This window comes from Pleurodeles waltl, chromosome 1_2 (assembly GCF_031143425.1).
Source record: "Pleurodeles waltl isolate 20211129_DDA chromosome 1_2, aPleWal1.hap1.20221129, whole genome shotgun sequence".
In the NCBI taxonomy this organism is placed as follows: Eukaryota; Metazoa; Chordata; class Amphibia; order Caudata; family Salamandridae; genus Pleurodeles; species Pleurodeles waltl.
Genome location: NC_090437.1, coordinates 1,089,961,576 through 1,089,987,321, shown reverse-complemented (window position 1 = coordinate 1,089,987,321; position 25,746 = coordinate 1,089,961,576). Strand labels below are relative to the sequence as shown.

At 42.4% G+C, this 25,746-nt stretch overlaps 1 protein-coding gene across 2 annotated transcripts in view; it reads left to right on the top strand.

Moving 5' to 3' along the window:
* The window catches only part of ZCCHC4 (zinc finger CCHC-type containing 4), a 299,886-nt gene that overhangs the window by 45,531 nt on the left and 228,609 nt on the right, over nucleotides 1-25,746 (top strand). The window contains exons 2-3 of one of the 2 annotated variants that reach the window (XM_069202157.1): nucleotides 19,744-19,862; nucleotides 22,538-22,620. In XM_069202157.1, the coding sequence (XP_069058258.1) occupies nucleotides 19,744-19,862; nucleotides 22,538-22,620 (202 nt within the window). The remainder of the gene's footprint in view (nucleotides 1-19,743; nucleotides 19,863-22,537; nucleotides 22,621-25,746) is intronic. The other variant, XM_069202158.1, reaches the window with a different exon arrangement.

Below are 25,746 nucleotides of genomic sequence, written 5' to 3'. Positions count from 1 at the left end.
TTTCTTCAAATCAGAAGACGAATGTAACCATGTTAGATCCGTTCTCATAGCCTTTTCCTTGCTTGCTGAATAAATTAAATGAAACAATGTAGATTAATGTAATGTACAATGTCATTCAAACCGGTGAAGACATTGAAGTTACTGACCAAAAGATGTGCAAAGAATTACAGAAAGATGAAATCATACCAGACGTGCCACCTCCTGAGGACGTCAATTATGGAGACCAATCAAAGACTTGTAAAATAATATTGGGTGAAGAATTAGGTGATCTAATGTATTTTCTGATAGATTGAAGATAGTGGAGTATAACAAATGTCCAATAAAATTTTGGGGGAATGTACAATTAAAAAGGGATAAAAACCCATGTCACAGAGAGTCAATTAGAATTAGGTAGGGAATGCTATTGATTTTATCCAGAAACTCTATCACTCTGTTTGGTGACTTGTTGGTTTATTTGAAACCATCCTCGCCCTTAGATTTGTCCATCTTACACTTTACCTCCTTATGAGGGAAGTGCCCTTTTCCCCGGAGCTGAATTCTGACTGATGGCGAATTGACCGATGTCCTGAAGACGAAGACTGAACCTGTGCGCTGACCTAAATTTTGGAGGGTAATTATGACAATGCAAATGTGATTTGTCTGTTTGCTTTTCCTTTCTAGGTACCAACTGCTTACTTTTGACAGAGACCTTAGTTAGATGTTTTCCAAATTGGTGTTCTAAATTGTTTTGCATGAAGCCCAACATGCTAATGCTAATCAGTGGTTAGGACAAGTGTTCACTAAACTGACACAAATAGACCATCTGCTTTTAGATTGTAATTAATAGGGAATAAAGCTTATAAAATTCTATTAAACTGGTGTGGTTATTCATGGCTGAAAGGTCATGGTAGCGTCTTGAATTGATTAATGACTTTGACTAAAGTGAAATGTATTGTCGTGATAAATATTGATGACATTATTGACGTATTGATTGACTTATTGATTAGCTATATCGTCCTAAGATGTCTCTCAACTGGGTCAAAAGATTCATTGGCCTAAAACGAGTCCTGATGTGTAATAAATTATCATGAAGGGATGCGTTATCAGTTCTGGTAGCAGAGCGACGGTTTGGCCCTTTGGGGCCCTAGGACGGAGATTTATTGTTTAGACTGTTTTTCTGAGATAATGCAAATTAAAGGTATGATGTGTTTCTAAATTCACCATGACTTTCCTGGGATCTCGGAGCCTGCCTAAGTGAGTTGGGAATGTTCTTGGCATCATAGCATGTGTGGTGAAGGATTTGCGCTTGCTCAGCCTATGCATTTTGCAGGTGATTTGTGAAGTTCGTGTGTATCTAGGCCAGGTAAATGTTGTTTTAGTAGGAATGGGCGTACTCTGCAGTATGAAAGTAGGGAAGTCGGCATACTTATGTGAGTGTGGCGCTTTGTGCTCAAAATTATCCACGTGGTTGGTTGTTCATGTACGGACCCGTCGAGGTCTAAGACTCCGGAGTATATTGACAAATGTAGGAGACACTTGGGTTTATGTTGTAATTTCTGCGGTTTAATTAGGTCAATCGGGCGTGGTTGACAAGTCAAGATTGAGTCAAATTGTATGTATGAAACCTTCGATGGAGATTTGGCAAGTTCTAAAGTGCACTGGAGCAAACCATTGACAAGTCGAGAGTAGGATTTGCGGGTCGAATTCTGCTTGCGGGTGCGGGAACTGAGAAGGAGAGAGTAGCGGCCAAGGCTTCAAGTGAAATCTCTGTAAAGTTCTGAAGCGAATGTGTTACCCTTCCTGTAGTAAACCGGCAAATTTGTGTTGTTGTTGTTAAGGTGCTCGCAGTAATTTTTGCATTAGTTTGGTGTGAATCCAGTGAGGGGCGGACGAGGCGCAAGACTTTGCCAGCTGCAGTGTGTGAGTTTGACGTCAGTGGTGCCGTGCTGAGATAGGTCAGTTGTCGAGGGGGGTCACGCACGGATTGGCTGCTGTCCCTGAGAGGCAATAGGTTGAGAAAGGTGGGTGAAGAGTGTCCTGGGAATTAAAGTCACTTCTTGATCAAATACAAACAAAAGGAAAAGACGCAAAGATGAATTTTGTCAAAGCTTTTAAGAGTGCTCTGAAAGGAGACACATACATTATGGCGAGTGAAGGGGAGCCTACACCACCTGACGGTACTCCAGCTTATATAGTTATGGAGGAAAAAGGTGTTGCGCCTTGTTTATGGATGAAATAGTGGCGCAAATTAACAGAAAAAGAGGGATATTTGGCGTTCCCAGAACACGGGACGTTCAATACGAGAGTTCTAGAGAATTTAAGGTGGATGTTAAGTGTACAGAAACCACCTCCGAGGCCAGCTCTGTATGAGGCTTTAGCAATTTGGGATTTAATGGCTCTTAAACAGAGACCAGAAAAGTTCCTAAGAAGACTGAAAAGGGCAGAAAAGACTCTAGCGGAAGCTAGGTGGGATAATGAGAGCAAAATGTGGAGACGGGGAATAGTTGACTGATTAAAATTGTTCCCAGCAATAACACAGGGAGATGAGATGCAGGGAAAGAAAGCCACATGCAAAACAGACAAAGACTCTAGTAAGCATAAAGAAACTAAAAGATCTTGGGAAGAAGAAGATGATTCAGATAACAAATCATTTTTAAATCAGTTATTACATGATCGCCCGCCACCTTATGCGGTAAGCAACAATGTCCCGAGCACTGGTGCAGATCCTGGGAACCAGACGCAGGAGAAGGGAGTTACTGATACAGTACAGACTAGTGATACAGGTTCGATACTGAATGGTTTCAGTGTACCCACTGCGCCAGACATGCAGATACAGTTGCAACCTCCGCTGCAGATACAGAGAATCTATCCAGACGTCCTAGTACTAGAGACTACTACAAATCTGATAGTGCCATCAGACCCAATATATACAAAATCGAGGTTAGTGCAGATTGAGCCAACCCCACAATTGCTGCCGCAGCCACAACTGATTCCGGGATATAACCCAGCAGCAGGACCTCCATTAATACCTGCCCCGGTTTCACCAGACCTTTGAAGTCGCTGCTCCATGTGGTTTGGGACCAGGTCAGACACCAGCTGCCATATCATTGCCAATTACTGTTGGTCCGCCGGTACCATTGTATGCACAAGGTAAGCCTGGTATGTGTGATCAGGGAGTAGTGACCCAAGATGTAATAAGAGGAGGGTCCATAGGAACTCCCCAGTTAATGGCCCCAGGAGAGCAAGTGGTTGAAAAACCGAGGTCTCTGTTAGACCTTAGCCCAGTTGAAACACCATTGGAGGCAATGAGACAGGCAGGGCTTGGAGTGCTAACCCCACAGACAATAAGTACGAATGCTTCACAGTCGTCAGTGATGCATGCAGGGAACATTTCATTGCAAGGTTTTATGGTACAACAGTTAAATGAGTGGTTAGAGAAGACCTATGCCTTGCAAAAGACTACAGTAACTGCAGTGGAACCGGAAAGGTTAGGGAGAGATGAGTACCTGAACTTTGTGAGACTGGGCGTGGAAGCTGCTGAGTTAGTGGAAGGAACGATGGGGGTAAACAGATTAGAGTCATACACCAAAGCAGAATTGAGATATCTGTGCCCTAAGATTACTAAAGAAGCAGGTAAGGTACTTCAGAAATTAACAAACCTGGCAGACAAATACAATATTGATATTGAGAATACTAAACATTTGAAAAGAAGTTACGGGTTAGACTTTGACTCAAAAGACTTCAAGCATATGAGGTCTGCCGGAATGAAAGCACATCTGAAGGAATTTTTGCAAAGTGCTCAGATCTGGGGAGCCTTAGAAAAATAGGAAGGCAGATGGGCAAAGAAAAGAAATAAGGAGAAATGTGACAGTCCGGGATCGAGTAAAGCAAAAACTACACCAGATACAGAATCAGTAAAGATGCTACCAATGAGAGAAACAGCTGGTGGGGTTCTAATTCATGTACCGTGGTCCAGGGGAGACATCCTATCTTTCACAAATGATTATCCCAGGTTGAGGGAGAAACCGATCGAGTGGTACCAACAAACCGATAGGTTTGTGAAGCTCGCGAAGTGTCTCTGGGAAGATTTGAATACCTTGTTTGAGTTCATTGTTCCGCCCGACTTATGGCTTGAGTGCAACAGAGGGGTAGACTGGCCGACACAGGAGCCGGCAAGGGATAAGGTGACCGGAGCACCCTCTGAGGAGGTGATGAAGTACTATCATAAAGTGACTGAGTTTCTGAAGCAGAAGGTGTCACCGAAAGTGACTGATTGGCAGAAAATAGACCGGACCTCACAGGAGGTTAAAGAATCGATACATGCTTACTATGAGAGATTGTGGAAGGCATTCAAACATTACAGTGGTACTGAGACCATTGAGCCGAAAGACATGAACCATCTTGTGTTCAGATTTGTTAAAGGGCTGAGACCAGAGGTTAGCCAGATGATTAGGAGTCATTTGATCTGTTGGCAAGCGAAGCCGAATGATGAGGTGTTGCAGTATGCGAAATACTGTAGTGATGAAATCGAGCTGAAGCAGAGAAAACTAAAGGAGAAAGTGATGGTGATGCAGATAAGGGCTGCGCAGGCAGGAATGCAGGGAAATGGAATTCAGCAGATGGTACAGCAGCAACCGCAAGGGAATGGTGTGATTCAGGTGCAACCGAGAGGCCGAGGTCGAGGTTTTGTGAATTGCGGTCCAGACTTGAATACTGTTGTAGTTCAAAATGATGTACAAGGGATGAAAAAGATGTCACCATGTCACGCGTGCGGGGCGTGGGGCATTGGAAGCGGGAATGCCCAAATGTTGTGCAGGGTGGTGTCATTCAACAAAGCACTAACGTCGGTACATTGCAAAATATGAGAGGTCCAAAATTGAGAAATCAGAACCCGAACTTTCAAAATAACATGGTTCAAATGCAAGGGTTACAGCCCATGCTGCAAATGCAAATGCCGCGTGTTCAACCAGCGCAAATGCAGCAAGTACAACAGCAGATTCCCATGGTACCTAGACAGCAAATGCAATTACCATTAGCTCCAATGGGACAGCAACAGGTGATGCTTCCTCCGCAGGTCACAAGTCAAGAAATGAGCCAAAATAATACAGTACAGCAATTCCCATTGCGTGGTGAACATGGAATGAATGAGGAATGGTCGGATGACAGTTCAGACAGTGAAGAGTGCAGGCTTGCAGCGTCCCTTGAAATAGATCAGAGGGGACCCTATGTAGAGGGAATGGTAATGGGTCACAAGGTTTCATTCTTGGTTGATACTGGAGCTCTACGCTCCACAGTTAGGAGTGCAGAGGTTCAGAAATTGCCACTTTCGGGGCGTACCATAAGAGTGGTCGGAGTAGCAAACCAATACTTGACAAATCCGATCATAGATCCAGTGCAAGTTGAGATTGGCAACTTCAAGGGACTGCATAAGTTTGTAGTCTGCGATTCAAGTCCTGTGTCCCTACTGGGAAGGGACTTACTGTGTAAGACGAAATGCTTGATTACATGTTCCAATGATGGAATTGAGGTGCAGACAAACAGTGATGACGAAGGGGATGATGGTCAGTTCTCAGAGTCGGAAGCAGAAACTGCGAATGAAGATTACCCTTTGATAACTTTATTCCCGATGCTTACAGTGACTGACTTACCAGCTGAATTACAAGGAACGGTGACAGAGAAAGTGTGGGATTTGACAGGTAAGCAGCCTTACCGGGTTGTTTGCGTGCAGTTGCAGCAGTTGGTCAAAGCCTCACGCAGTGTGAAGGCATAGTGATGGGACATCCCTTGACAGTAATGGTTCCACATTCAGTTGAAATTTTGTTGACTCGGACCAAAACCCAGCACATGATGAATGCCCGACCAGATATGAGACAATCATTTAGGGGTCGCCTAATGTCTCACTGAACCGATGTACTGTATTAAACCCAGCAACTCTACTTCCTGTTGAAAGTACAGAGATTAATAATGAAGAGGAAGTGGAGCATGACTGTCTTGAGGTAAAAGAACTATGTACCAAGCCCCGACCTGATATTCAAGATACGCAGTTAAAAGAAAATGACTGCATTATGTTTGTTGATGGATCCTGTTTGAGGGATTCACTCGGAATGCTGAGAGCTGGTTACGCTGTGTGTACCATAGCTGGTATCATCGAAGCTTCCTTGCTCGAGAGAGTGTATTCCGCACAAGTGGCAGAATTAATTTCCCTTACTAAGGCATGCCACGCAGCTGAAAATCTGAGTTACTATCTATACTGACAGCAGATATGAATTTGGAATTGTACATGATTTTGGCCAAGTGTGGTCACAGAGAGGTTTCATGACCTCTTCTGGTTCTCCTGTGAAAAATGGTGAACAAATTAAGGATTTGTTACATGCGATTCAGTTACCTCTTGAAATTGCCGTGGCGAAATGCAATGCTCATGTTAAGTTACAAGACTTTGTGTCCATGGGAAACGGCTGTGCAGATCAAGTCGCAAGATTTTGTGCATTGAACTGTATATCGTTCAAGGACCAGTGGGAATTGTTACCGCAAACTGAAAATGACAAATGTTTGAACCTTGCATTAAGGGTGGTCGATACACTAGATGAGCTAAAGACACTACTGGGTCGTGCTAGCAAAGAGGAAAAACGCTTCTGGCAGAGAATGCAATGCGTACAAAGAGCTGATGATTTATGGGTCTCAGAGGAGGGGAAACTGTTTTTGCCAAACAGTCTTCTGTCACAATTTGCGAGGCTTTACCATTGACAGGCACATCTTGGGAGAGATGCAATGATCAGATCATTCAAGATTGACTGGTTTAACCCAAAATTCAGACATGCTGCAGAGGTTACTTGTCACAGGTGCATCATCTGTCAACAGATAAATGCCGGAAAAGGGACTGTGGTAACTCTGAGCCACATAGGGAGAGCTGGCAGTCCATTTAGCAAGATGCAAATGGATTTCATCGAGATGCCTGTTTGTGGAGGATTGAAATATGTGTTGGTGATTGTGTGTGTTTTCAGCCACTGGATTGAGGCTTACCCTACACATAGAAATGATAGCCTCATAGTTGCAAAACTGCTGCTTAGAGAACTAATACCAAGGTTCGGGTTTCTGGTCTCTATAGAATCAGATAGGGGCAGACACTTCGACAATGAGGTGATTAAGCTCTTTTGTGCCTCATTAGACATTGAACAGAAGATGCATTGTAGCTACCGTCCTGAGGCATCAGGACTAGTAGAACAAATGAATGGTACCTTGAAATCGAAAATGGCGAAGATGTGCGCAGCTACCAATATGAAATGGCCAGATGCATTGCCCTTAGTGCTGATGTCGATGAGGAACACCCCTGATAAGAAGACAGGACTATCACCCCACGAGATCCTTATGGGTAGAGCTATGAGGCTGCCTGCAGTACCCGCAGATGCTCTCGTGAATATCACGGATGATATGGTGTTACACTACTGCATAGGTTTGGCTGATGTAGTTCGCTCTTTTTCTCACCAGGTGGAAGCTAACACATTGCCACTGATCAGTGATCCAGGTCACACCCTGCAAGCCGGTGACTGGGTGGTTGTCAAGAAGCATGTGAGAAAGTCGTGTTTGGAGCTGCGCTGGAAGGGGCAATATCAAGTAATATTGACAACAACCACTGCTGTGAAATGTGCAGCCGTTTCAAACTGGATACATGCCAGTCACACAAAGAAGGTAACGTGTCCAACTGATGAGGAACTTTAAGTTTCCGACTCAACAGTTCCAGAGAGGAAGGTCTCAGGGCCTGAAAATAATCAAGAGGGAACTGAAACTACGGGAGAGCCCACTGCGAGCAGCCTAGTCCCTCAAACAGTAAACGAGTTCGAGAGAGGTGACAATGTGCCTATCTCAGTAGAGGCAGCAGGAGAACTAAATCAAGGAGAGATTCTCCCAGAAGCAGACGGATACGGGTTAGAGCTTGAACCTGTTACAGATCGAGAAGAAGGGGAAATAGTAGAAAGAGATCAAAGTACACCGACATCCCCTGAGCCAGTTGCAGGTCCATCAAGAGAAAATATCATAGCACAAGAGGAGGGTGCTGTTCAGCGTCCTGAAAGGACAAGCAGGAAAAAGACGCATAAGGGAGATAATTGGCCAGAGAAGCAGGCTGCGAAAGAAAGGGTCGCACCAGGTGAAACAATAACAGAGGAAACTGATACATCCCAAATAGAGGATCTAAGTGAAGGAGAATTGCAAGGCGAACGCAGATTGAAAAGAAAGAGAACTGCAAATAGAAGGAACGCAGGTCCTGAATGGGCATATGCAACAACATCTGAATGGCAACAAGAATTCATAGCGTTTTGTTTTGATCGAGAAGTACCTGGCCAATACTACGGTACCTGAAATTCATCAAAGAAAAAGACTTTGGTAAAACTAAAATTCGAAATTAAAAGCTGAAAAGCTGAGAAAGAGACTTACAAACTACCGGATGTGACACTGATAAGCTGATTTGACTTTGAAAACCCGATTATGACAAGCTGCTAGCCTGATTTGACAAAAGGGTCCTGGAGTGAGTGGAACGCTGTAAATACAAGCAGAGAGAAAGAGACTTTTGCATTAAGAAAAAAAAAAAAAGGGAGAGAGAGTTTTATATCGTCCTCGAGTTGATTATTGTTCTGCTATCTGATTCTTTACAGACATAGCTTATAATAGAGGTAGTAACAAAAGGGGTAAGGTGTGTGGTTGGTTAAGTCTTATTCTAGGTATTGTGTGTGCAATAATAATTGTAGGAGTGATTGTGGGAATGCCGTGGTTGGATAAGAAGGCAACTAACAATGCTTCAAAACCTGAGACTACAACACTAACACCGTGGGAAAAGTTTGAGCAAGATACAAGACACTTGCATGAGGGAACTAACTCAAAGGGGGAACTTTCCACTAATGTCTTCTATCGCTTGCTGAATGAGTATGTTGAAACAATGGATGCGAAAAACTGTTATGTGTGCACAAAGATTCCTTCATCAGTGCAAGAGGGGGTCACCTACCATAGTCTTCCTCTAACTTACGGGATAAGCTGTAGTTTGCTACTAACAAGATTCTATAATCAAGAGCATGTGCAATATTTTTATTTAAATTTGGATGTAGTGTTTTCTTTTGCGCCTGTGATTGAATTTTTGAACAAGCTAGCTAAAGAGCATAGTATAAAATTAGTTAGAGGTTTCTTTGAACCAACACTTACATTTGGGACAGCTTATGCACACCGCAATAATCTAACTTGCTTATTGACACCTGTAGAGAAAAGCTTCTTAGATCACACTGATGATAGACGCAAAGCATTAAAAGAAAGATTAGAAAAAGGGTTAGAGAAATGCACATATGCAAATGATATTGCTTACACCACGTTAAAGACGCAAGGCAAACTAGCTATAGATGCATTACATGTAGGAAGGCTTTGTATATATAGGCTGAAATCTGATCATGACACTTTATTTGTGGGAACGAGTGAATGCAGGCATGTGTTTTTGTTTCAGAGTAAATGGACATTCATGTTAAAATTGGCAGGATCCAGCGATCCCTGGGCTCTATTATATCTGTGGACTTAATGCTTATTACCGTCTTCCTAAGGGATGGTATGGGACAAATGTATTTGGGAATAGTTTTCCCAAAGATTTACCAGATTGATGACTTAAAGCAAATACCTAAAACGTCTGAATTACAACATGCTGGACAAAAACGAGAGACAGCGGCTGCTGTCGTTGGTGACATAGTTGGAGCCATAATTCCTTCGGTAGGGGTTATCTTAAACTCCATAAAGATTCAAAAGCTGTCTACTATTGTGGATAACATGCTGACAAATTTTACAGGGGCTGTACTCCTGATGGATACTGAACTTGCTGCGGACATTCTTTTAGCAAAGAGTGGCGGAGTCTGCAAGATGATAAACGAGCATTATTGTTGCTCATATATACCTGACAATAGTAAAAAGATTAGAGGTATGCTAACTAACCTAACTAAAGATAGTGCAAATTTGAAGGAACCTGGAGTGTGGGAAAAATTAGGAAAAGGAATTGCCAGAGTAGGGAGCTGGTTTAGCAATATTTGGAATGGGGTACTTGCAAAAATATTAGGGGTGTCTATTAATTGTTCTGGCCTGCCTATTAGGTTTATGGGGAGCATGCAAAATAAATGACAACATTAAAAGAGATTGGACAAAGAGGAGTAAAAGGAATGAAGAAAATGAAAGGGAGAAAACGTTTAATGAAATTTGGGAGAGTTCACACGAGGGACAAGATGTTGAAATGCGCATTATGCCTAAAGTGAAAAATTAAGTGAAAGGTTGAAAGGGAAAGGTTTGTGTGATGACGAACGTCATCAGAGGAGGGACTGAGAGAGCGTAGCTTATATAATCTATATTAACATGAAATGTTTATGAATTAATGTGTGATAATGCTGCATAGAAACTGTAATAAAAAAAAATGCTTAAAACGTGCACCTGAAATGTGACCACGGGGAGTGGCCGCCAATGTATACGGACTAATAATGATGACTAAGAATGTTTATATTGTGTTTAAATACGTTTATACTAATGATTGCGTTATTGAATCTGTGCTGAAATCCTCATAGGCCTTAAGTTAGCAAGAGCCGAAGCTTAACTGCTTGGCTCTCATATTAAATGTATTTTTCTATTTTGCAGTGAACTGACTCATAAAAGGACACGACCCCGTATGTTCTTTTTCTTCAAATCAGAAGATGAATGTAACCATGTTAGATCCGTACTCATAGCCTTTTCCTTGCTTGCAGAATAAATGAAATGAAACAATGTATATTAATATAATGTACAAGGTCATTCAAACCGGTGAAGACAATGAAGTTACTGACCAAAAGATGTGCAAAAAATTACAGAAAGATGAAATCATACCGGACGTGCCACCTCTGAAGATGTCAATTATGGAGACCAATCAAAGACTTGTAAAATAATATGGGGTGAAGAGTTAGGTGATCTCATGTATTTTCTGATAGGTTGAAGATAGTGGGGTATAACAAATGTCCAATAAAATTTTGGGGGCATGTACAATTAAAAAGGGATAAAAACCCATGTCTCAGAGAGTCAATTAGAATTAGGTAGGGAATGCTATTGATTTTATCCAGAAACTCTATCACTCTGTTTGGTGACTTGTTGGTTTATTTGAAACCATCCTCGCCCTTAGATTTGTCCATCTTACACCTTACCTCCTTATGAGGGAAGTGCCCTTTTTCCCGCAGCTGAATTCTTACTGATGTCGAATTGACCGATGTCCTGAAGACGAAGACTGAACCTGTGCGCTGACCTAAACTTTGGAGGGTAATTATGACAATGCAATTGTGATTTGTCTGTTTGCTTTTCCTTTCTAGGTACCAACTGCTTACTTTTGACAGAGACCTTAGTTAGATGTTTTCCAAATTGGTGTTCTAAATTGTTTTGCATGAAGCCCAACATGCTAATGCTAATCAGTGTTTAGGACAAGTGTTCACTAAACTGACGCAAATAGACAAACAACCGAGACTATGCTTTGTTGAACTGATGCGTTATTGACACTGCCAAATTTGATCTATGTTCACGCCGTGTTATGTTCTGATGTTTGTGATTCTCGCTTTAATGAAATCTTATCAAAGTTGCCATATCGTGACTATGCTATTATGTTTCTTGGTGTTGAGATTAACGCATCTGCTTTTAGATTGTAATTAATAGAGAATAAAACTTATAAAATTCTATTAAACTGGTGTGGTTATTCATGGCTGAAAGGTCATGGTAGCGTCTTGAATTGATTAATGACTTTGACTAAAGTGAAATGTATTGTTGTGATAAATATTGATGACATTATTGACGTATTGATTGACTTATTGATTAGCTATCTCGTCCTAAGGTGTCTCTCAACTGGGTCAAAAGATTCATTGGCCTAAAACGAGTCCTGATGTGTAATAAATTATCATAAAGGGACGCGTTATCAGTTGTTTGGAGAATAAATGTTTCTATGAGCAAAAATGAAAACAATGTCACTGTAGGAACTTGGGTTCTGCCTGTGGGAAAGAGCCTCTCACCACAGTTAAAATCGAAGACCTAGTTAGGCAGTCACTGTCTCTTTGAGATAAACATGTTTGCCTCGATCGTGCTTTGAGAATGTAGGTAGTACCACCTTAAGACTTGAGACAAGAAATCACTCATTAAGATTCCCAGACCAATATACTAAAATAAAAAAGTATTTTATGAGTAAAATAAGGTAAAAGCCGTATAAAGTGTGCCAGTCACTCTGAAGATACAGGTTTTACAGGAATTCTTACACAGTTCATTCCAACTCGAGGTCAACATGGAAAGTCAATTAAATTTCCTGCACATTACCCAAACTGTTCATTTTGGCCTCTTTTCCATTCAAGAGCGCAAAACAGTTCCAACCTCAGGTCTTGGTGTCTTTAACCGGCAGGAGAGGAGTCATTTGCTTCGTACAATTGAGAGTAGTTCACAAGTATCAAAATGCCTTGTGGGGAATCCGAGGCTATGCAGTTCACCGCGCCTGCATCACAGCTAGTCAGTGGCCCTGTTTTCCAAATGTATGTTCAGTCCTTGATGGTGACACATTTCTACATAAAAAGTTTATAACAGGTTGCACACAGTCTAGTTGAATTTTGTTTTAAAGGAAAGAGTTTCAGTTATTACTACTTTTGAGCTTGGAACATTGTTGAAGAGGGTCAGACCTGAATATGTTTCTGATGAGCTATAACTTTTCAGTAAAGTAATGTAGGAATACATCACATTTTGCAGGTAAACGTGAGAGTATGTGTTGTATTTGGGTTGTATATGGAATAATGGGATTGGAATTTGGAAGCTTGGGGGTGGAATGTTATTATTTGAGGTGCTGGCAGTTGCCGTTCCTGTGGCTGCTCTGTTGGACGTATGTACTGATCTGGAAATAAAAAAGTGAAGAAACGTACCAGAGTGCGGAGTCTGTACTCACCTGTGTAGATTCCAGGTAAGTGATTGTATTGGATGGGATTTTCCAGAAGCAGGTTTCGGAACAGTCTAGCGAGTTACTGGATAAAGTTGTATTTAGCAACAGGTTTGTAATTTGTTTCTCATCCTTTTTATTTTGGTTCATTTTGTAGGGGATTTGGGTTTATCTCATTCATTTCCTCTTTTTGGATCAGTCGTCTTATTAAGTGAATATTTGGAAAATCATAATTTTTATTCTTCAAGATGGTTTCTAGTTGGATGGTTGGTTGTCTACCATATTAATTTTGTTTTTCTACTTATTTATAGTATCGGTTATGTCAGCTGACTGATCCATTTTCCTTATATTACAGTGATGAGTTGTTAGAGTTTCTTAATTAGAAAATTCAACTTTTCACAATGAGGTAGTGTTGGTCCTGAGGGTTGAGGAGGCCTGCACGTAGAAGCAAATGCCTGAGAGTTATTTGGATTTTGGAAAGAAGTATTTTGAGATGGATGGATTGGCTAAGATGAAATTGAGAGTTCTACCTTTCTGAGGTACAGTATAGGAGAAATGCTGCTGTAACTTGTTGGTAATGTTGGGGTATTTAGGATCAGATAAGGATAAGAATTTTACTCTGCATTGTCCCAGTTGAGATTGAACTCCCGTAGAAATATACTTTTATCAGACATCATTTTATAAAATGGATTATGAAATTAATTCTGAGTTTGGGAGAGTGCTGGATGGTGTGCAGGTAGAAAGTGTTGGATGTAGATAAAGGAACAGCAATTTTGAGGCCTAGATTTTGATGCCAGCAGTTGTGGAGCTCCTCGTTAAGTAACTTTTGTGCTGCCTCCTATTTGACTTATTCTGTCAGCACAAATAGTTTTGTGTGCTTGGATAACTTGTGAGTCAATGATAAGTTAGGAATGTGCATTACACCTGGAGTTGGTGATTTAGAGAAAGTTCAAATCATGGGTTGAAAAGAGGTTAAAGATTTCCAGATGCTGAACTCAGCTGGGATTGCTATTTAGTAGCATAAACATTTGATAGGAGATGCTGCTTACGCTAGAAGGTGTGCAGACGATGTTACATACATGTGCACATATGGACAGAAAGCTGGAAGGTTTTAGAAATAGGTAAGATGTCTTGATATAGACCTATAGATTAACTTGTTTACGGAAACGTAAGAGTGTCAAGGGCTTGCTGTGGGTTATAGGTGAGTTCCAATATGTTAACTGACTCATTTGACCAGGGTTAAAATTATTATCTATAGTGTCCCTGTGCATAAAGCAGTGACACATCATCCAAGTAGGTCATGGAAAGTAATTAAGCTTCCTGTTCCATGGGCTGACTTCAAGATCAGTTGGTTTAGTGAGAAACTGGTGATACAGTCAATCTGATGCATGACGAGAAGAAAAGGTAAGAGAACTGCAGGAAGAAGGAGTACAACTGGTAGAAATTTAAGTTTAGTAGTAGATGAGGCAAAAGTAGTAATAGTAGTCAAGACAGACGGAGGTGCCAAGGTTGATTATTGTAGCAGAGGGTATGCGAGAAAGATTAGAAGTATGAAAGTAAAAGTCCTGTAGGGCAATGTAGGAATAAGGAAGTGTAATGTTAAGGAACAGTATAATTAGGGGTCAGAGTAGGAATAAGACTCAAGTAGGCATAAGAGTAAGTAGGACTAACAGTACGTGTAAGTAAGAGTAAATGCAGGAGCAGGAAATAGAAAGATGGATGCTGCAGTGATGTGCTCTCTCAATAATTAATAGGTGCTGGGGAGGTAGGCAATGGCAGTTCTTCCATTGTTGGGGGTGCTATTGTGGATGGGGTTCGGTATGCATTTGGCATACCTACTTTGTTTTAAAAAATATGTGGAGGTGCATTCTGTAAGGTCCTGCTACATTGTTCACAAATAAGTAGGGTTACAAGTGGAATTAGGGATAGAAGTGTGAATAAGTTAGTTGTAGGCCTGGGAGTAGGAATTATAGGAGTTTGTCTTATAGCTTGATTAGTGGTATAAATGGAACAAGTTCTGAGTTGATTTTATGATATGAGAAGGGGAGCACCCAAAAGTGTGGGCCTCCACTGCAGTACAAGGCTGCTTCACCATCCATGAGTTGTAATGAAAGCACTATTTGGTAGACGGTAATATTCCTGTAGACTAATGCAGAAATGGTATTTTAATCAAGCAATGGCTAAAGGGGGCTGAGCCCAAGCAACTGATGGATAAAGCAGGCTTACCCAAACCCCTTTCTGTTGCTTTTTTTATCCTCGCATGTGCTCTGGCACATAGCCAACAGTGTCTTCTAGGCCACACAAAAAAATACCAGGTGATGAAATTATTTTAATGAAACATTTTGCATGCAGATGTAATTCTGCAAAGGTACTAAATTAGCAATTATATGAAAGTACCAAGATTGTCACCTTCTCTGTCCTATGTAGAACCCAGGGAAACAGCAGTTATCATACAAACACTAAGGGCCTGATTTAGAGTTTGCATGACGGATGTCCTGTTTGTCGTATTATGATCCCATTGTATCCTATCAGAATCGCGATACGGCGGACGGGATATCTGGGCGGACTGGAGACCACCTTATAAGATCCTTGTGTCAGGAAAAGGGCAAACTGCTTAGTTCTGTGCGTTTTATTTCTCTCTTGAATGTATCTGACCTCTGCTTAAATAGGGGCAAGATATTAACTCTGGTTTTCAGATTCATTTTTTTATGGCTTTATTCTGGAAGTAATTACTTAGTCAATATAACAGAAGACAGTACTGTTTGGGAGGTTAGTGTCCTTAGGATGCAGTGCAGTAAGCTCAGTTAGGGCACCTACGAGGAAGCAAATTGTTGTTGATAATTGGCCCTAAAAGGCAGTGTAGTGTGCTTTCTTCCTAAAAACATGGTTTGATTTGTATATACCTAATTGACATACTTAATTTATTTATAAGTCCCTAATGAAGTGCCAAAGATGTTCTCAGGGCCTGTAAATTAAATGCAATTAGTGGGCCTGCAGCACTACTTGCGCCACCCACTTAGGTAGCACTTTTAAACATGTCCCAGGCCTGCCATTGCAGCCTGAATGCAGTATTACACTGCCATGTCGACTTGGCATTTAAAGCCCCTTGTCAAGCCTTAAACTTCCCTTTTAGTACATAGAAGTCACCACTAAGGTAGGCCATACGTAGCCCATAGGGCAGGGTGCTATGTTATTGAAAGGGAGGACACATGCGTTTTTTAACCAATCATTTTATTGAAATTTGCGGTATAAGAAAGGTCTATAAAATTGACTTTGTCATGCCTTACAGCATATCATGAGCCCCCAGGACCCCATCCACTTTGCTTTTCCATCGCCCCTTCCTTTGTGGCGATAGTAACTGCACGGTGTCTCCTAAATAGGGCATGTCCTCTGAAGTTCATTCCATTGAGTCACATATATTGCCTCAATATATGTTCCAGCCGCTCCAGATCTTGCCTCAGGACAGCCTCTGCTCTCATACACCTCTCGCTCTGCCAACGTACACCAATCCCTGTACCCTTTTCAATGCCTCTAGGTCTGGCGCATGGGCTGCCCCCGCTCCAGAGTTACACAATATTTCTCTTGGCTACTGCCAGTCCCAGCATCATCCACAGCCGTTGTGATCTGCCCACTTTGGTATTCTCCCACTCAGGACATATACTTTTGAGTTTTACATGCCCTGGTAGTGACAAACTCTCAAATTCGTTTTTCACTACTGTGAGGCATACCCCTCCTATAAGAGATAATTTAATATTGGGGATTCCTTTGTACATTGAAAAAGCTCTAATTCCTGATTGAGAAGGGCTAGACCTGTTATGTTTAGTACCTATGGAATTGTAGTGTTAGATGCCCTTTTATGGTGTAAGGTCAGATTTATTGTTAGTTTTGAAAATGCCACTTTTAGAAAGGTGGCATTTTCCTGCTCTTAGTCCATGTGCCTGTCTCCAATACACGTCTGGGATGGGATGACAGCTGGACTTGTGCATTCCTTCTAGACAGCCACACACCAAGGGATCTTAGGTGTGTCTGATGGACCATCAACATCTTGATAGGCCATCCTGGGCAGGATGGGAGGGAGGAGATTTCCACAGCCTCACATGTACACCTGAATAGGCTCTGTCCTGACCCCACACAAAAAACTGCTTAATCTCCTGTAGTGAGTCTGGAGCCAGGGCAGGAGAGAGGACCTCTGTGCACTTCAAAGCCCTTCTTTGAACTCTACCCGACTTCAAAGGCACCACTGGATATAAGAACTGGTCCTCTGACCCTACCAACTCAGTACACTTCTGGACCTGTGGATACTCTGTCAGGAAGAAGGACTGCCAGGCTGCTAAAAGGACTACTACTCTGGTGGACTGCTGCACTGGAAGAACTGCTTTCTTGCTGTACTGACCTGCTTGACCTCCTTGCTTTCTTCCTGTACTGACCTGCTTGACCTCCTTGCTTGGGTGAGAAGTACTGGACCCACAACACTTGAACCCAGAATCATAGTGACTCCAGGGGCTCTCTGGCGTGCCTCCTGGTCTTTTGAAGTCTTAGGTACACTAAATACTTCATCAAAATGCTCATCACCTACAGCACCTGGACTCTGCCATCTGAGAGTCTTGCCTACCGAGTGGTGCCAATTTAGTCCTGGGCCCTTGGAAGTGGGAATAAAGGGCTACAGCAGCTAAAATCCGTGCATCAGTGCTGATGTGCTGCTCAGAACTGAATCATCTCCATCAATGCCAACCCATCAGTGCTGCTGCAAGGATCAAGTACACTGCATTACTGTCGATGACTGCGCATCACCGCTGCTGCGAGGATTTGTGAACATCGCATTGCAGACTACACAGTGCATCACCTCCATTCCTGACGCATCCCCGACTTTGCGCGACTCAAAGCAGATGAATCACCAACATCATCGGGATCAACGTCAACGCATTGCTACTTTGCTCCTTGCACCTTGTTTTCGACGTTGACACAAACCAAGGTACTGTTTCAGCAGGCCAAAGCTGGTCCCTGTTCCGACCCGCATTCCATCGCAGTCGGCCGGACTTTTCAGATTTGACCCAGTCCAGCACGACTAGATAGCCCCGGGTGACACTTTATGCTTTTAAGCACTACATTTCAGTTTATTCTTTAAAAAAGCATATTTCGAGTTCTATTAATGGGATCTTTGTCTTTTCGGTCTTGTCTTGTTCATTAAAATACACTCTGTTTTTCTAATCTTGTGTCAGGTATTTTCACTGCTTTACTGTTTGAAGTGTTGCACAGTTACTTAACACATTGCTTCTTAAGTCAGGCCTGTCTGCTTTGTGCCAAGCAACTAGGGGGTGAGCACAGGCTAATTTAAGGTGTGTTTGTGACTTATCCTGACTAGGACTGTATTTCCTGCTTGTACAGGGTGCATACCCCTGCCAACCAAAAACCCCATTTCTAACAAGCACTCATTAAAATCAAGACTTGTGAAAGTACTCCCTTGAAACTCATGAATTCATAAGAAATTTGAAAATCTGCTCAAACTAAAAGTATAAGTCTTCTAGGAAGAGGTTTCAGATTTTAACAGAATTACCTTTAATTACGATCTGTGCTAGATTACGCATGATGATAGTCATATGAGTTTTCTCTGCATCATTGCATTACTTTCTGTGATTTTAGAACACTGAGAATGAGTCTTAGTGAACCACGACCAGGTTTTGTTAGCTTCTTAGTACATTACCTATAGATTTGTTTTACGAACGTGAATGAATGTTCAGCAGTGTCTCGAAATTCCCTTAACTATTATGTACTACATGTCTATCTGTCTGTCAACATAAAAGTATGTTGGACGGAGTGTTGAACAATTCAAACACTCACCCCCAGTCACTGATCTGGGTTTAATCCATCATTCTTTTGCTCACCATGCCCCCCCAGTTTGGACCCAGCCATATGCAAATCAGTCTTGACCCTGTTCCTCATGGGAACAGTCCAGCCTGAACTGCCAAGCCAGGTCCTCGCTGGACCGGATACAAGCACCCTGGGACCGGTTTCAGGGTTTCACCCCTCATCAGCCAGGCTAGATTGAATCCAGTGGCACAGTGAGCAAGGGACCCACGTCTGGGCATACCCTTCCCACTTAGGGCAACTTTAGCAACACAAAAGTTTGATGGACGGAGTGGCCTGGCAGTTCGGGCTGGACTGTTCCCATGGGGAACAGGGTCAAGACTGATTTGCATATGGCTGGGTCCAAACTGGAATGGCATGGGCAGCAAAAAAACGATGGATTTAGGCCCAGATCTCTGTACTGGGGGTGAATGTTTGACATTGTTCAGCATTCCATCCATCACTTGTTCTTTTTTTTGCATTTGTCGCCCTAGGTGGGAAGGGTATGCCCAGACGTGGGTCCCGTGCTTCCCATGCTACTGGATTCAAGCTAGCCTGGCTGATGAGGGGTGAAACCCCGAAACCGTTCCCAGGATGCTTGTTTCCAGTCCAGGGAAGACCTGGCCTGGCAGTTCGGCGTGGACTGTTTCCATGGGGAACAGGGTCAAGACTGATTTGCATATGGCTGGGTCCAAACTGGAATGGCATGGGCAGCAAATAAACAATGGATTTAGGCCCAGATCTCTGTACTGGGGGTGAATGTTTGACATTGTTCAGCATTCCGTCCATCACTTGTTCTTTTTTTTGCATTTGTCTGTCTGTCAAGCCATTTGTTTATCAATGAATCTATCGATCTATTTGTCTACCCATATTAACCTCTCTGTCTGTCGCTCTGTCTATCCTTTGATTCTTGTTGATTATCATGCATGTTTTTTTTAATAAAAACAATAAAGTATTTTTTTTTACCTAACCGTCAATGTTACTTCTAGGCCCTACACTTCTGTTTGTAAAATTCAACCATGGAAAAGAGGAAGGCAGGAGATTTTATGCATGTGCAGCGTGCAGAGATAGAAAAGACTGCAGCTTCTTCCAGTGGGAAAATGAAAAGGTAAGGTATTTTGGTATCCATTGTATTCTGTTTTAGAAAATACAAACTGCTGAGTATTTGAGTATTGCCTTACAGTGTCAGGGAGCAAAGGCAGCAACATGTAACTCAGATGGCAATACTCAGCACGTATACTGGGCAAGGAGATATCAGGCTGCTTAGAAGATCAAACTATGGTTATAGGTCAGCAGGGGGCAGGAGCTGGCTGTAATCGAACACATGTAGACACAAAAGAACCAAGCAACAGTACTTGGTCACAAGGTTTGATCTCTGTAAAGTATGTAGTGTTATATAACGAGTGGTCTCAATGTAGCTTAGGGAAAGCCCTTTGTATTGATGCCAGCAGGATGCTGTTATCAAAATGTCATAGTTGGTACTTGCTGTTAAGGAAATCGTTGTTCTCAGTGATAAGTGGGCCAAGACTGACGACAACAGAGACCGACAAGACTCCAGTGGACCTGAGTGTTACAAACTGAAGTTTTTCGCTTTTTTGCAATGGAGACAGACTCATAGGTTACTTTGAAAACAGAGATGAGGCTGCAATAGACAGCAGACTGATTCTGCAGTGGAACAGAAAACCAGAGTGGAAGGAATAACCAGAATACAGGGTAGACAAAGATCAAGACAGTGGGAAAGATTAAGGGGCAAAGGCTAAGAACAGGTGCTATGCTAGGGGTAGCTCAAAGAGCACTAGAGTTTAACTTCCGCCATAGGACATACTTAACCCCAGTGGGCCACATCTGATTGTCCCAGATGTAAACACGCTGAAGCTGGGTCCTTTCATGTGGTATGGAGAATGACCTAACTTGGTACGGTACTGTAGAACAGTCATAGCCCACCGTAAGGAAACCATAGACTGTGCGAATCTCGGCTTACCTAAGTGCTACTTTATTGGTCTCTTTCCCCACCTAAAGGAAGGGAAGGCAAACAAAAAATCTTTCTAGACTTGGCATTACTGTTGTTAAGAGTGAAAGCAATATTGTGGAAAACTACTGAACCCCCGTTCACTGAGTAAATGAGAACAGTGTGTCAGTGTGTGGCATAATGTTCAGTTCTGAGAGTATAGCAGTAGATAGAGAGAACATGAAGGGGCTACGAAGGTGATCTATTGTACCTTTTGGAGAGAGGTAATTATTGCATTGCCTGTGAAACAGGGAAATGATGATAAACGATCATGAACAACTCCATTTGCCCCTATGAGATAATTGTATCTGATAATCGCACGGCAACTGTATAGCCGTGCATGGGTAGGGAGGGCGTGGGGGAATATAGGATGAGGGACTGAATTTATGTTTGCTCTTCCTGTGTATCTCAATTACTGATCTGAATGTGGGCAAAGGGTCCTCTCCCACACCCTATTTAATACCACAATATAATGATATTGAGTGGACCTCGTGTGGTTATTAGTATTATGAAAGGACAATTGACGCATAAAGTTACTGTATGTCTATTTTGCTCATAACTTCTGTTTCTTGTTTTTGTATTATTGTCTCTGTGACCCGAGTTGTGCTCCCAGATCTTGGCTGAGTGACATGATGATTTATTTTGATGTGAGATATTGAGAATGTGCTGTGGCCTTGTTGTATGTTTCTTTATAAATCATAATGGAATGGTTTAAAAACAAAGGAAATCCGAAAAAAATTATTTCCTGTGTGGTTACTTTCTGCCGCCCTACACATTGTGGTGCTTCCAAAATCTTCAGTACATATTCCTGCTTCTCATCTGTGCTTATTAACTTACACTAGGTGTCTATGTGGCCTATACACATACTCTTTGGAAGTGTATTTATATTTTTACACCCTTCTAGCATATTTGTTCTTCACACACATATTCAGAGCACCACCAAGTGGAGTGGTATCCACTACATCTTATTGTTTGATTTACTGCTTCAAATGTTTAGAGTTCAGATGCAAAATGATGTATGATTTATCGAATTGTGGCTTCTTCATGGCTGAGGTTCCACGAAGGCCATACAGAAGCGTCCAGAATACAAAGTGTTTACCTTCAAGTATGTTCAGAATTAATTTGTAAAGAGTATTTTAAAATACCACTTCTATATTATTTTATTTTGAGGTTTTGTAAAATGCTACTAACCTCGCTAGTCTCCCCAGAGCGCTTTTGGTGTTTGAACATTAATAAGAGAGTGGTAATAACATTTATCTTGCAGATGCCTAATGTACCAGGGAATAATTTTGCAGTGATGGACAGTGCCATACAATAGACCTCATCAAATGTGACACAGAGGAGTGGGAGCCCAGATACTCAGGATAGAAGAGGAGGCCAGTCTTAGGTGTCTGACAAGTCTTGAAACAATGTAAACACAGTACTAATCATTTACATATTGGATTTTTATGCCAGTTGTATCACTGACATTTTAACAAAATATTGTGATAGAAAGTAAAATAGCCAATGGTATGCCTTTGCCAATGAACATTATAGTTGTGATCGTTTTGGATCAAACATGGAATATGTCAACTGCTTGACATGTTAGACAGTCTCTTTACCACATTGCATATTTTGAATGAACTTGCCTCTACCTCCTACTTTTCCCTGCCTCTCTCCAGTTTAGAAGTTTAAGCAATATTGAGTAAATCTTGTAGAGAGCTGAAAGGTATAAACCACGTGCCCTTCCCAGTGTATCCTGAATGAGTTCATTTGAATGTTTTTTTTCCTTTCAGGTTTCGAAATCCACTCTTGCAGCACGCGAAGAGCATAACAGGCGCTGTCAACCTCCTTTCTCCCACAAAGAGTACATGGAAAGGTGCATCCAGGTTCTTTCTCTTAATGTTTGTTATGTTTAGCGATGTGAAGAACAGCTAGAGGCTACATTCATGCGGTATGAGGGTTGAAACTAAAAAAGAGAAGGTTGGTTGGTAGAGATAATTGTATATAGTCTTTGGTGACAGAAATGACACACTGACAACGACCATTTCAGTTTCTTTTATCCCATGATCAGTCACTGTCTGTAGTAGCCTGAGAAACGGAACAGGCGAGAGTAAAATTTACATGGTAAGCTTACCATGCTACATTTGATGTTTCCTAACTGGTGTAGAACAGTTTGTCACCACATATGCATTTCCTAAGGGTGAAACAGATCAAGCATTGTACTGCATTGGTCCTGTTGTGAGTGTTTAGTTTTTTTTTAACGATTTAATGTAGTAACATGTTGCCCTGGTGAATGGAAGCACTGTAACAGAGCAACAGCAAAAAAATTATGGAATGCTTGAATTAATCGCATTCTAGTCCATTGTTTTTCACCCACCATGCCACAAAGGGCAAAGGCCTATCTTATGCAGATCAGTATCAATCCTGCTCCTCAAGTGGACATTCCGCCCTAAACTGCCAGTCAAAGCCTCCTTTAGAAGGGACCACAAGCAACCACAGACCTGTCTCACCCTATTTCAGGCTCATTATTAGGGCGTAGCTCGAGTCTTAAGGCACAGTAAGCACGAGACCCGCATCTGGGCATACCCGTAATGCTTATGGTGTCAATTACGACAGAAACTGGGTGGTGGATCTCAACCCATGGCGATCCCTCTGGCTCTCATTTCAGTCCATCATTTTTTCACTAACCATGCTGCTTATTCAAATCAGTACAGAGGCCGAACATGGCTGAAACCGATCTGGGGTTGCTTGTGTTCCCTTCTGAAGGGGGCCTCAACTGGAAGTTCAGGTGGACTGTTTCAATGAAGAGCAGGGTAGGTACTGATTTGTATAAGGTGGGCCCTTGTCTAGAGTGGCTCAGTGGGTGAAAAACATTAGAATGCTACCAGACCAATTTGCCAGTGATTAGACCGTTTGCAAGCATTCTCCCATCCTCTTTTGTGTATTTGACAGAAACAAAGTGAACGGAATAATAAACCATACTTCAGATGGGAATGAGGGGTGACTTACTTGAACAAGACTAGGCCAGACAGTCTGATAATATCTAAATATTTTTTTCAAAACTCTCTTTTTTAAATTATTTTTTTAAGTGAAAACGCCATACAGTATTGAATGCAGGAGACTCACAGTTGTTATGCAGTGACGATCAATGGTTCATTACAATACAGAGTAAGTAATAGCCACCAAATCAAAAGTGGCACTTTTTACGGCCCATATGATTTGTAGATCTTTGATTTTATTACTTTCTTCTCTGCCCCCACGGTTTCTCTTCCCAGATCATCTCTCCTCGAGCGAAGGTATTCGTGCCAACCACCCCCATACTTTGCCCCATTTCTTAGGGCATCCTCCACTTTTATATATTACTTGTTCTGCCCTCTGGCACCAATCCAAGTCCAGTTCCCACTCTTCTATAATTGAGCGGTTGACCTGCCCCCACTCCCTTGCTATATTGCATTTAGTTACTCCTGCGGCCAGCTCTAAACAGATCTCCTGATATTTGGGCAGCAGTATTTCACCCAATACTCCCAGGAGCAGCCATTTAGGATCTAGGGGAATCTCTATTGTCGTGACCCGAGACGTTACAGCTGTCGTTCTTGACCAGTATCCTTGTATAAGCAGACATTCCCATAGGGTGTGGAAGAATCTACCCTCCCATACACAGCACCTCAGGCACAATGGCATGACCCCTCTGCCTGTTTTATGCATTAAGGTCTGTGGGTAGTAGGACCTATGTAGTAGTTTAAATTGGACAAGCCTAAACTGGGCGTGTATGGTGATTTCTTGTGGACTCTGGAGGGCCTCCATCCAGTCCTCATCATCAAGTTTTCCAAGCTCTCCCTCCCATTTGGCTTTCAATGGCCCCAGCAGCTCAGGTGAATTATTAACCAGTTTTCTATAAATCCCAGACACACCTTTTTCAGGTATAGCCTCAGTGAGTAGTCCGTCTTCCAATGGGTAAGCTGTTCCCCTTCCCTTATTTGTTTTCTAAGGGCATGCTCCAGTTGCATATATCTGAAGCGCTTATATTCTGCCAGCTTATATTCCTGAGAAAGGTCTTCAAACCGGATTATCGATTGGCATCTCCAGAATATCTCCCAAGTGCTGTGTACCTAATAATTCCCATTTCAGAAACCCTACTAGCCCCCCCTACCTCAGCTCTCAGGTCACTATGCCAAAACCGAGTCAAACCAGTGTGCGTCCTCTTCCAACCCAAATAGCTAGTGGCCTCCCCCCATGCCTTGACCACATCCTAGTATGTGACGGCAGTTCCCTATCTCTTTTTGCACTATACAGAAAAGCCTCATGTCCCCCCAGTCCTTAATTTCTCTGTTCATCCGGTATGCCTGGTCCCAGCGCTCCCCAATGACCCAATCATTAACAATTAGTAGCTGCGAGGCCCGGTAATATTTCAGGATGCCTGGGATTGCCAGTCCCTCATCGTATACACCTCTCTGTAATTTGGTCAAGGCTATCCTTGGAGCACCGCCTCTCCATAGTAGCTGGTGGACACCTCTATCTATTTTCTTAAAGACATTCGAAGGGATCTTGAAGGGTGTATTCTACAGGACATATAACTATAGTGGCAGGCTCATCATTTTGTAGAGGGCCGAACTGCCCAACAGTGGCAGGCTACACCAATGTGCCACATCTGCCCGGAGCCTCTCCAGCTGGGGGAATATGTTCCTGTCGAGGATCCTGGGGGTCCTGCGTGACATAGATTCTCAGATGTCAGAAATCCTCTGTGACCACTGGCGCCCTACAGTTCTGGGGCAACTGAGGACTCGTCCCTGAGAGAGGGTTTGTCACAAGTTTAGACCAATTGACCTTGTACGCCGAATGTTCTCCGAAAACATCAAACACCTGTATGATTCTATCTATGGACAGCTGGGGTTGTGTGTCATAAAGTAGGATACTGTCGGCATAGAGGGAAAGTAGTTCCTCCCAGCTCCCAGACGCTCAAATGCCTGGTATCAATGGATCTTGTTAGATGCAGGCCACCAAT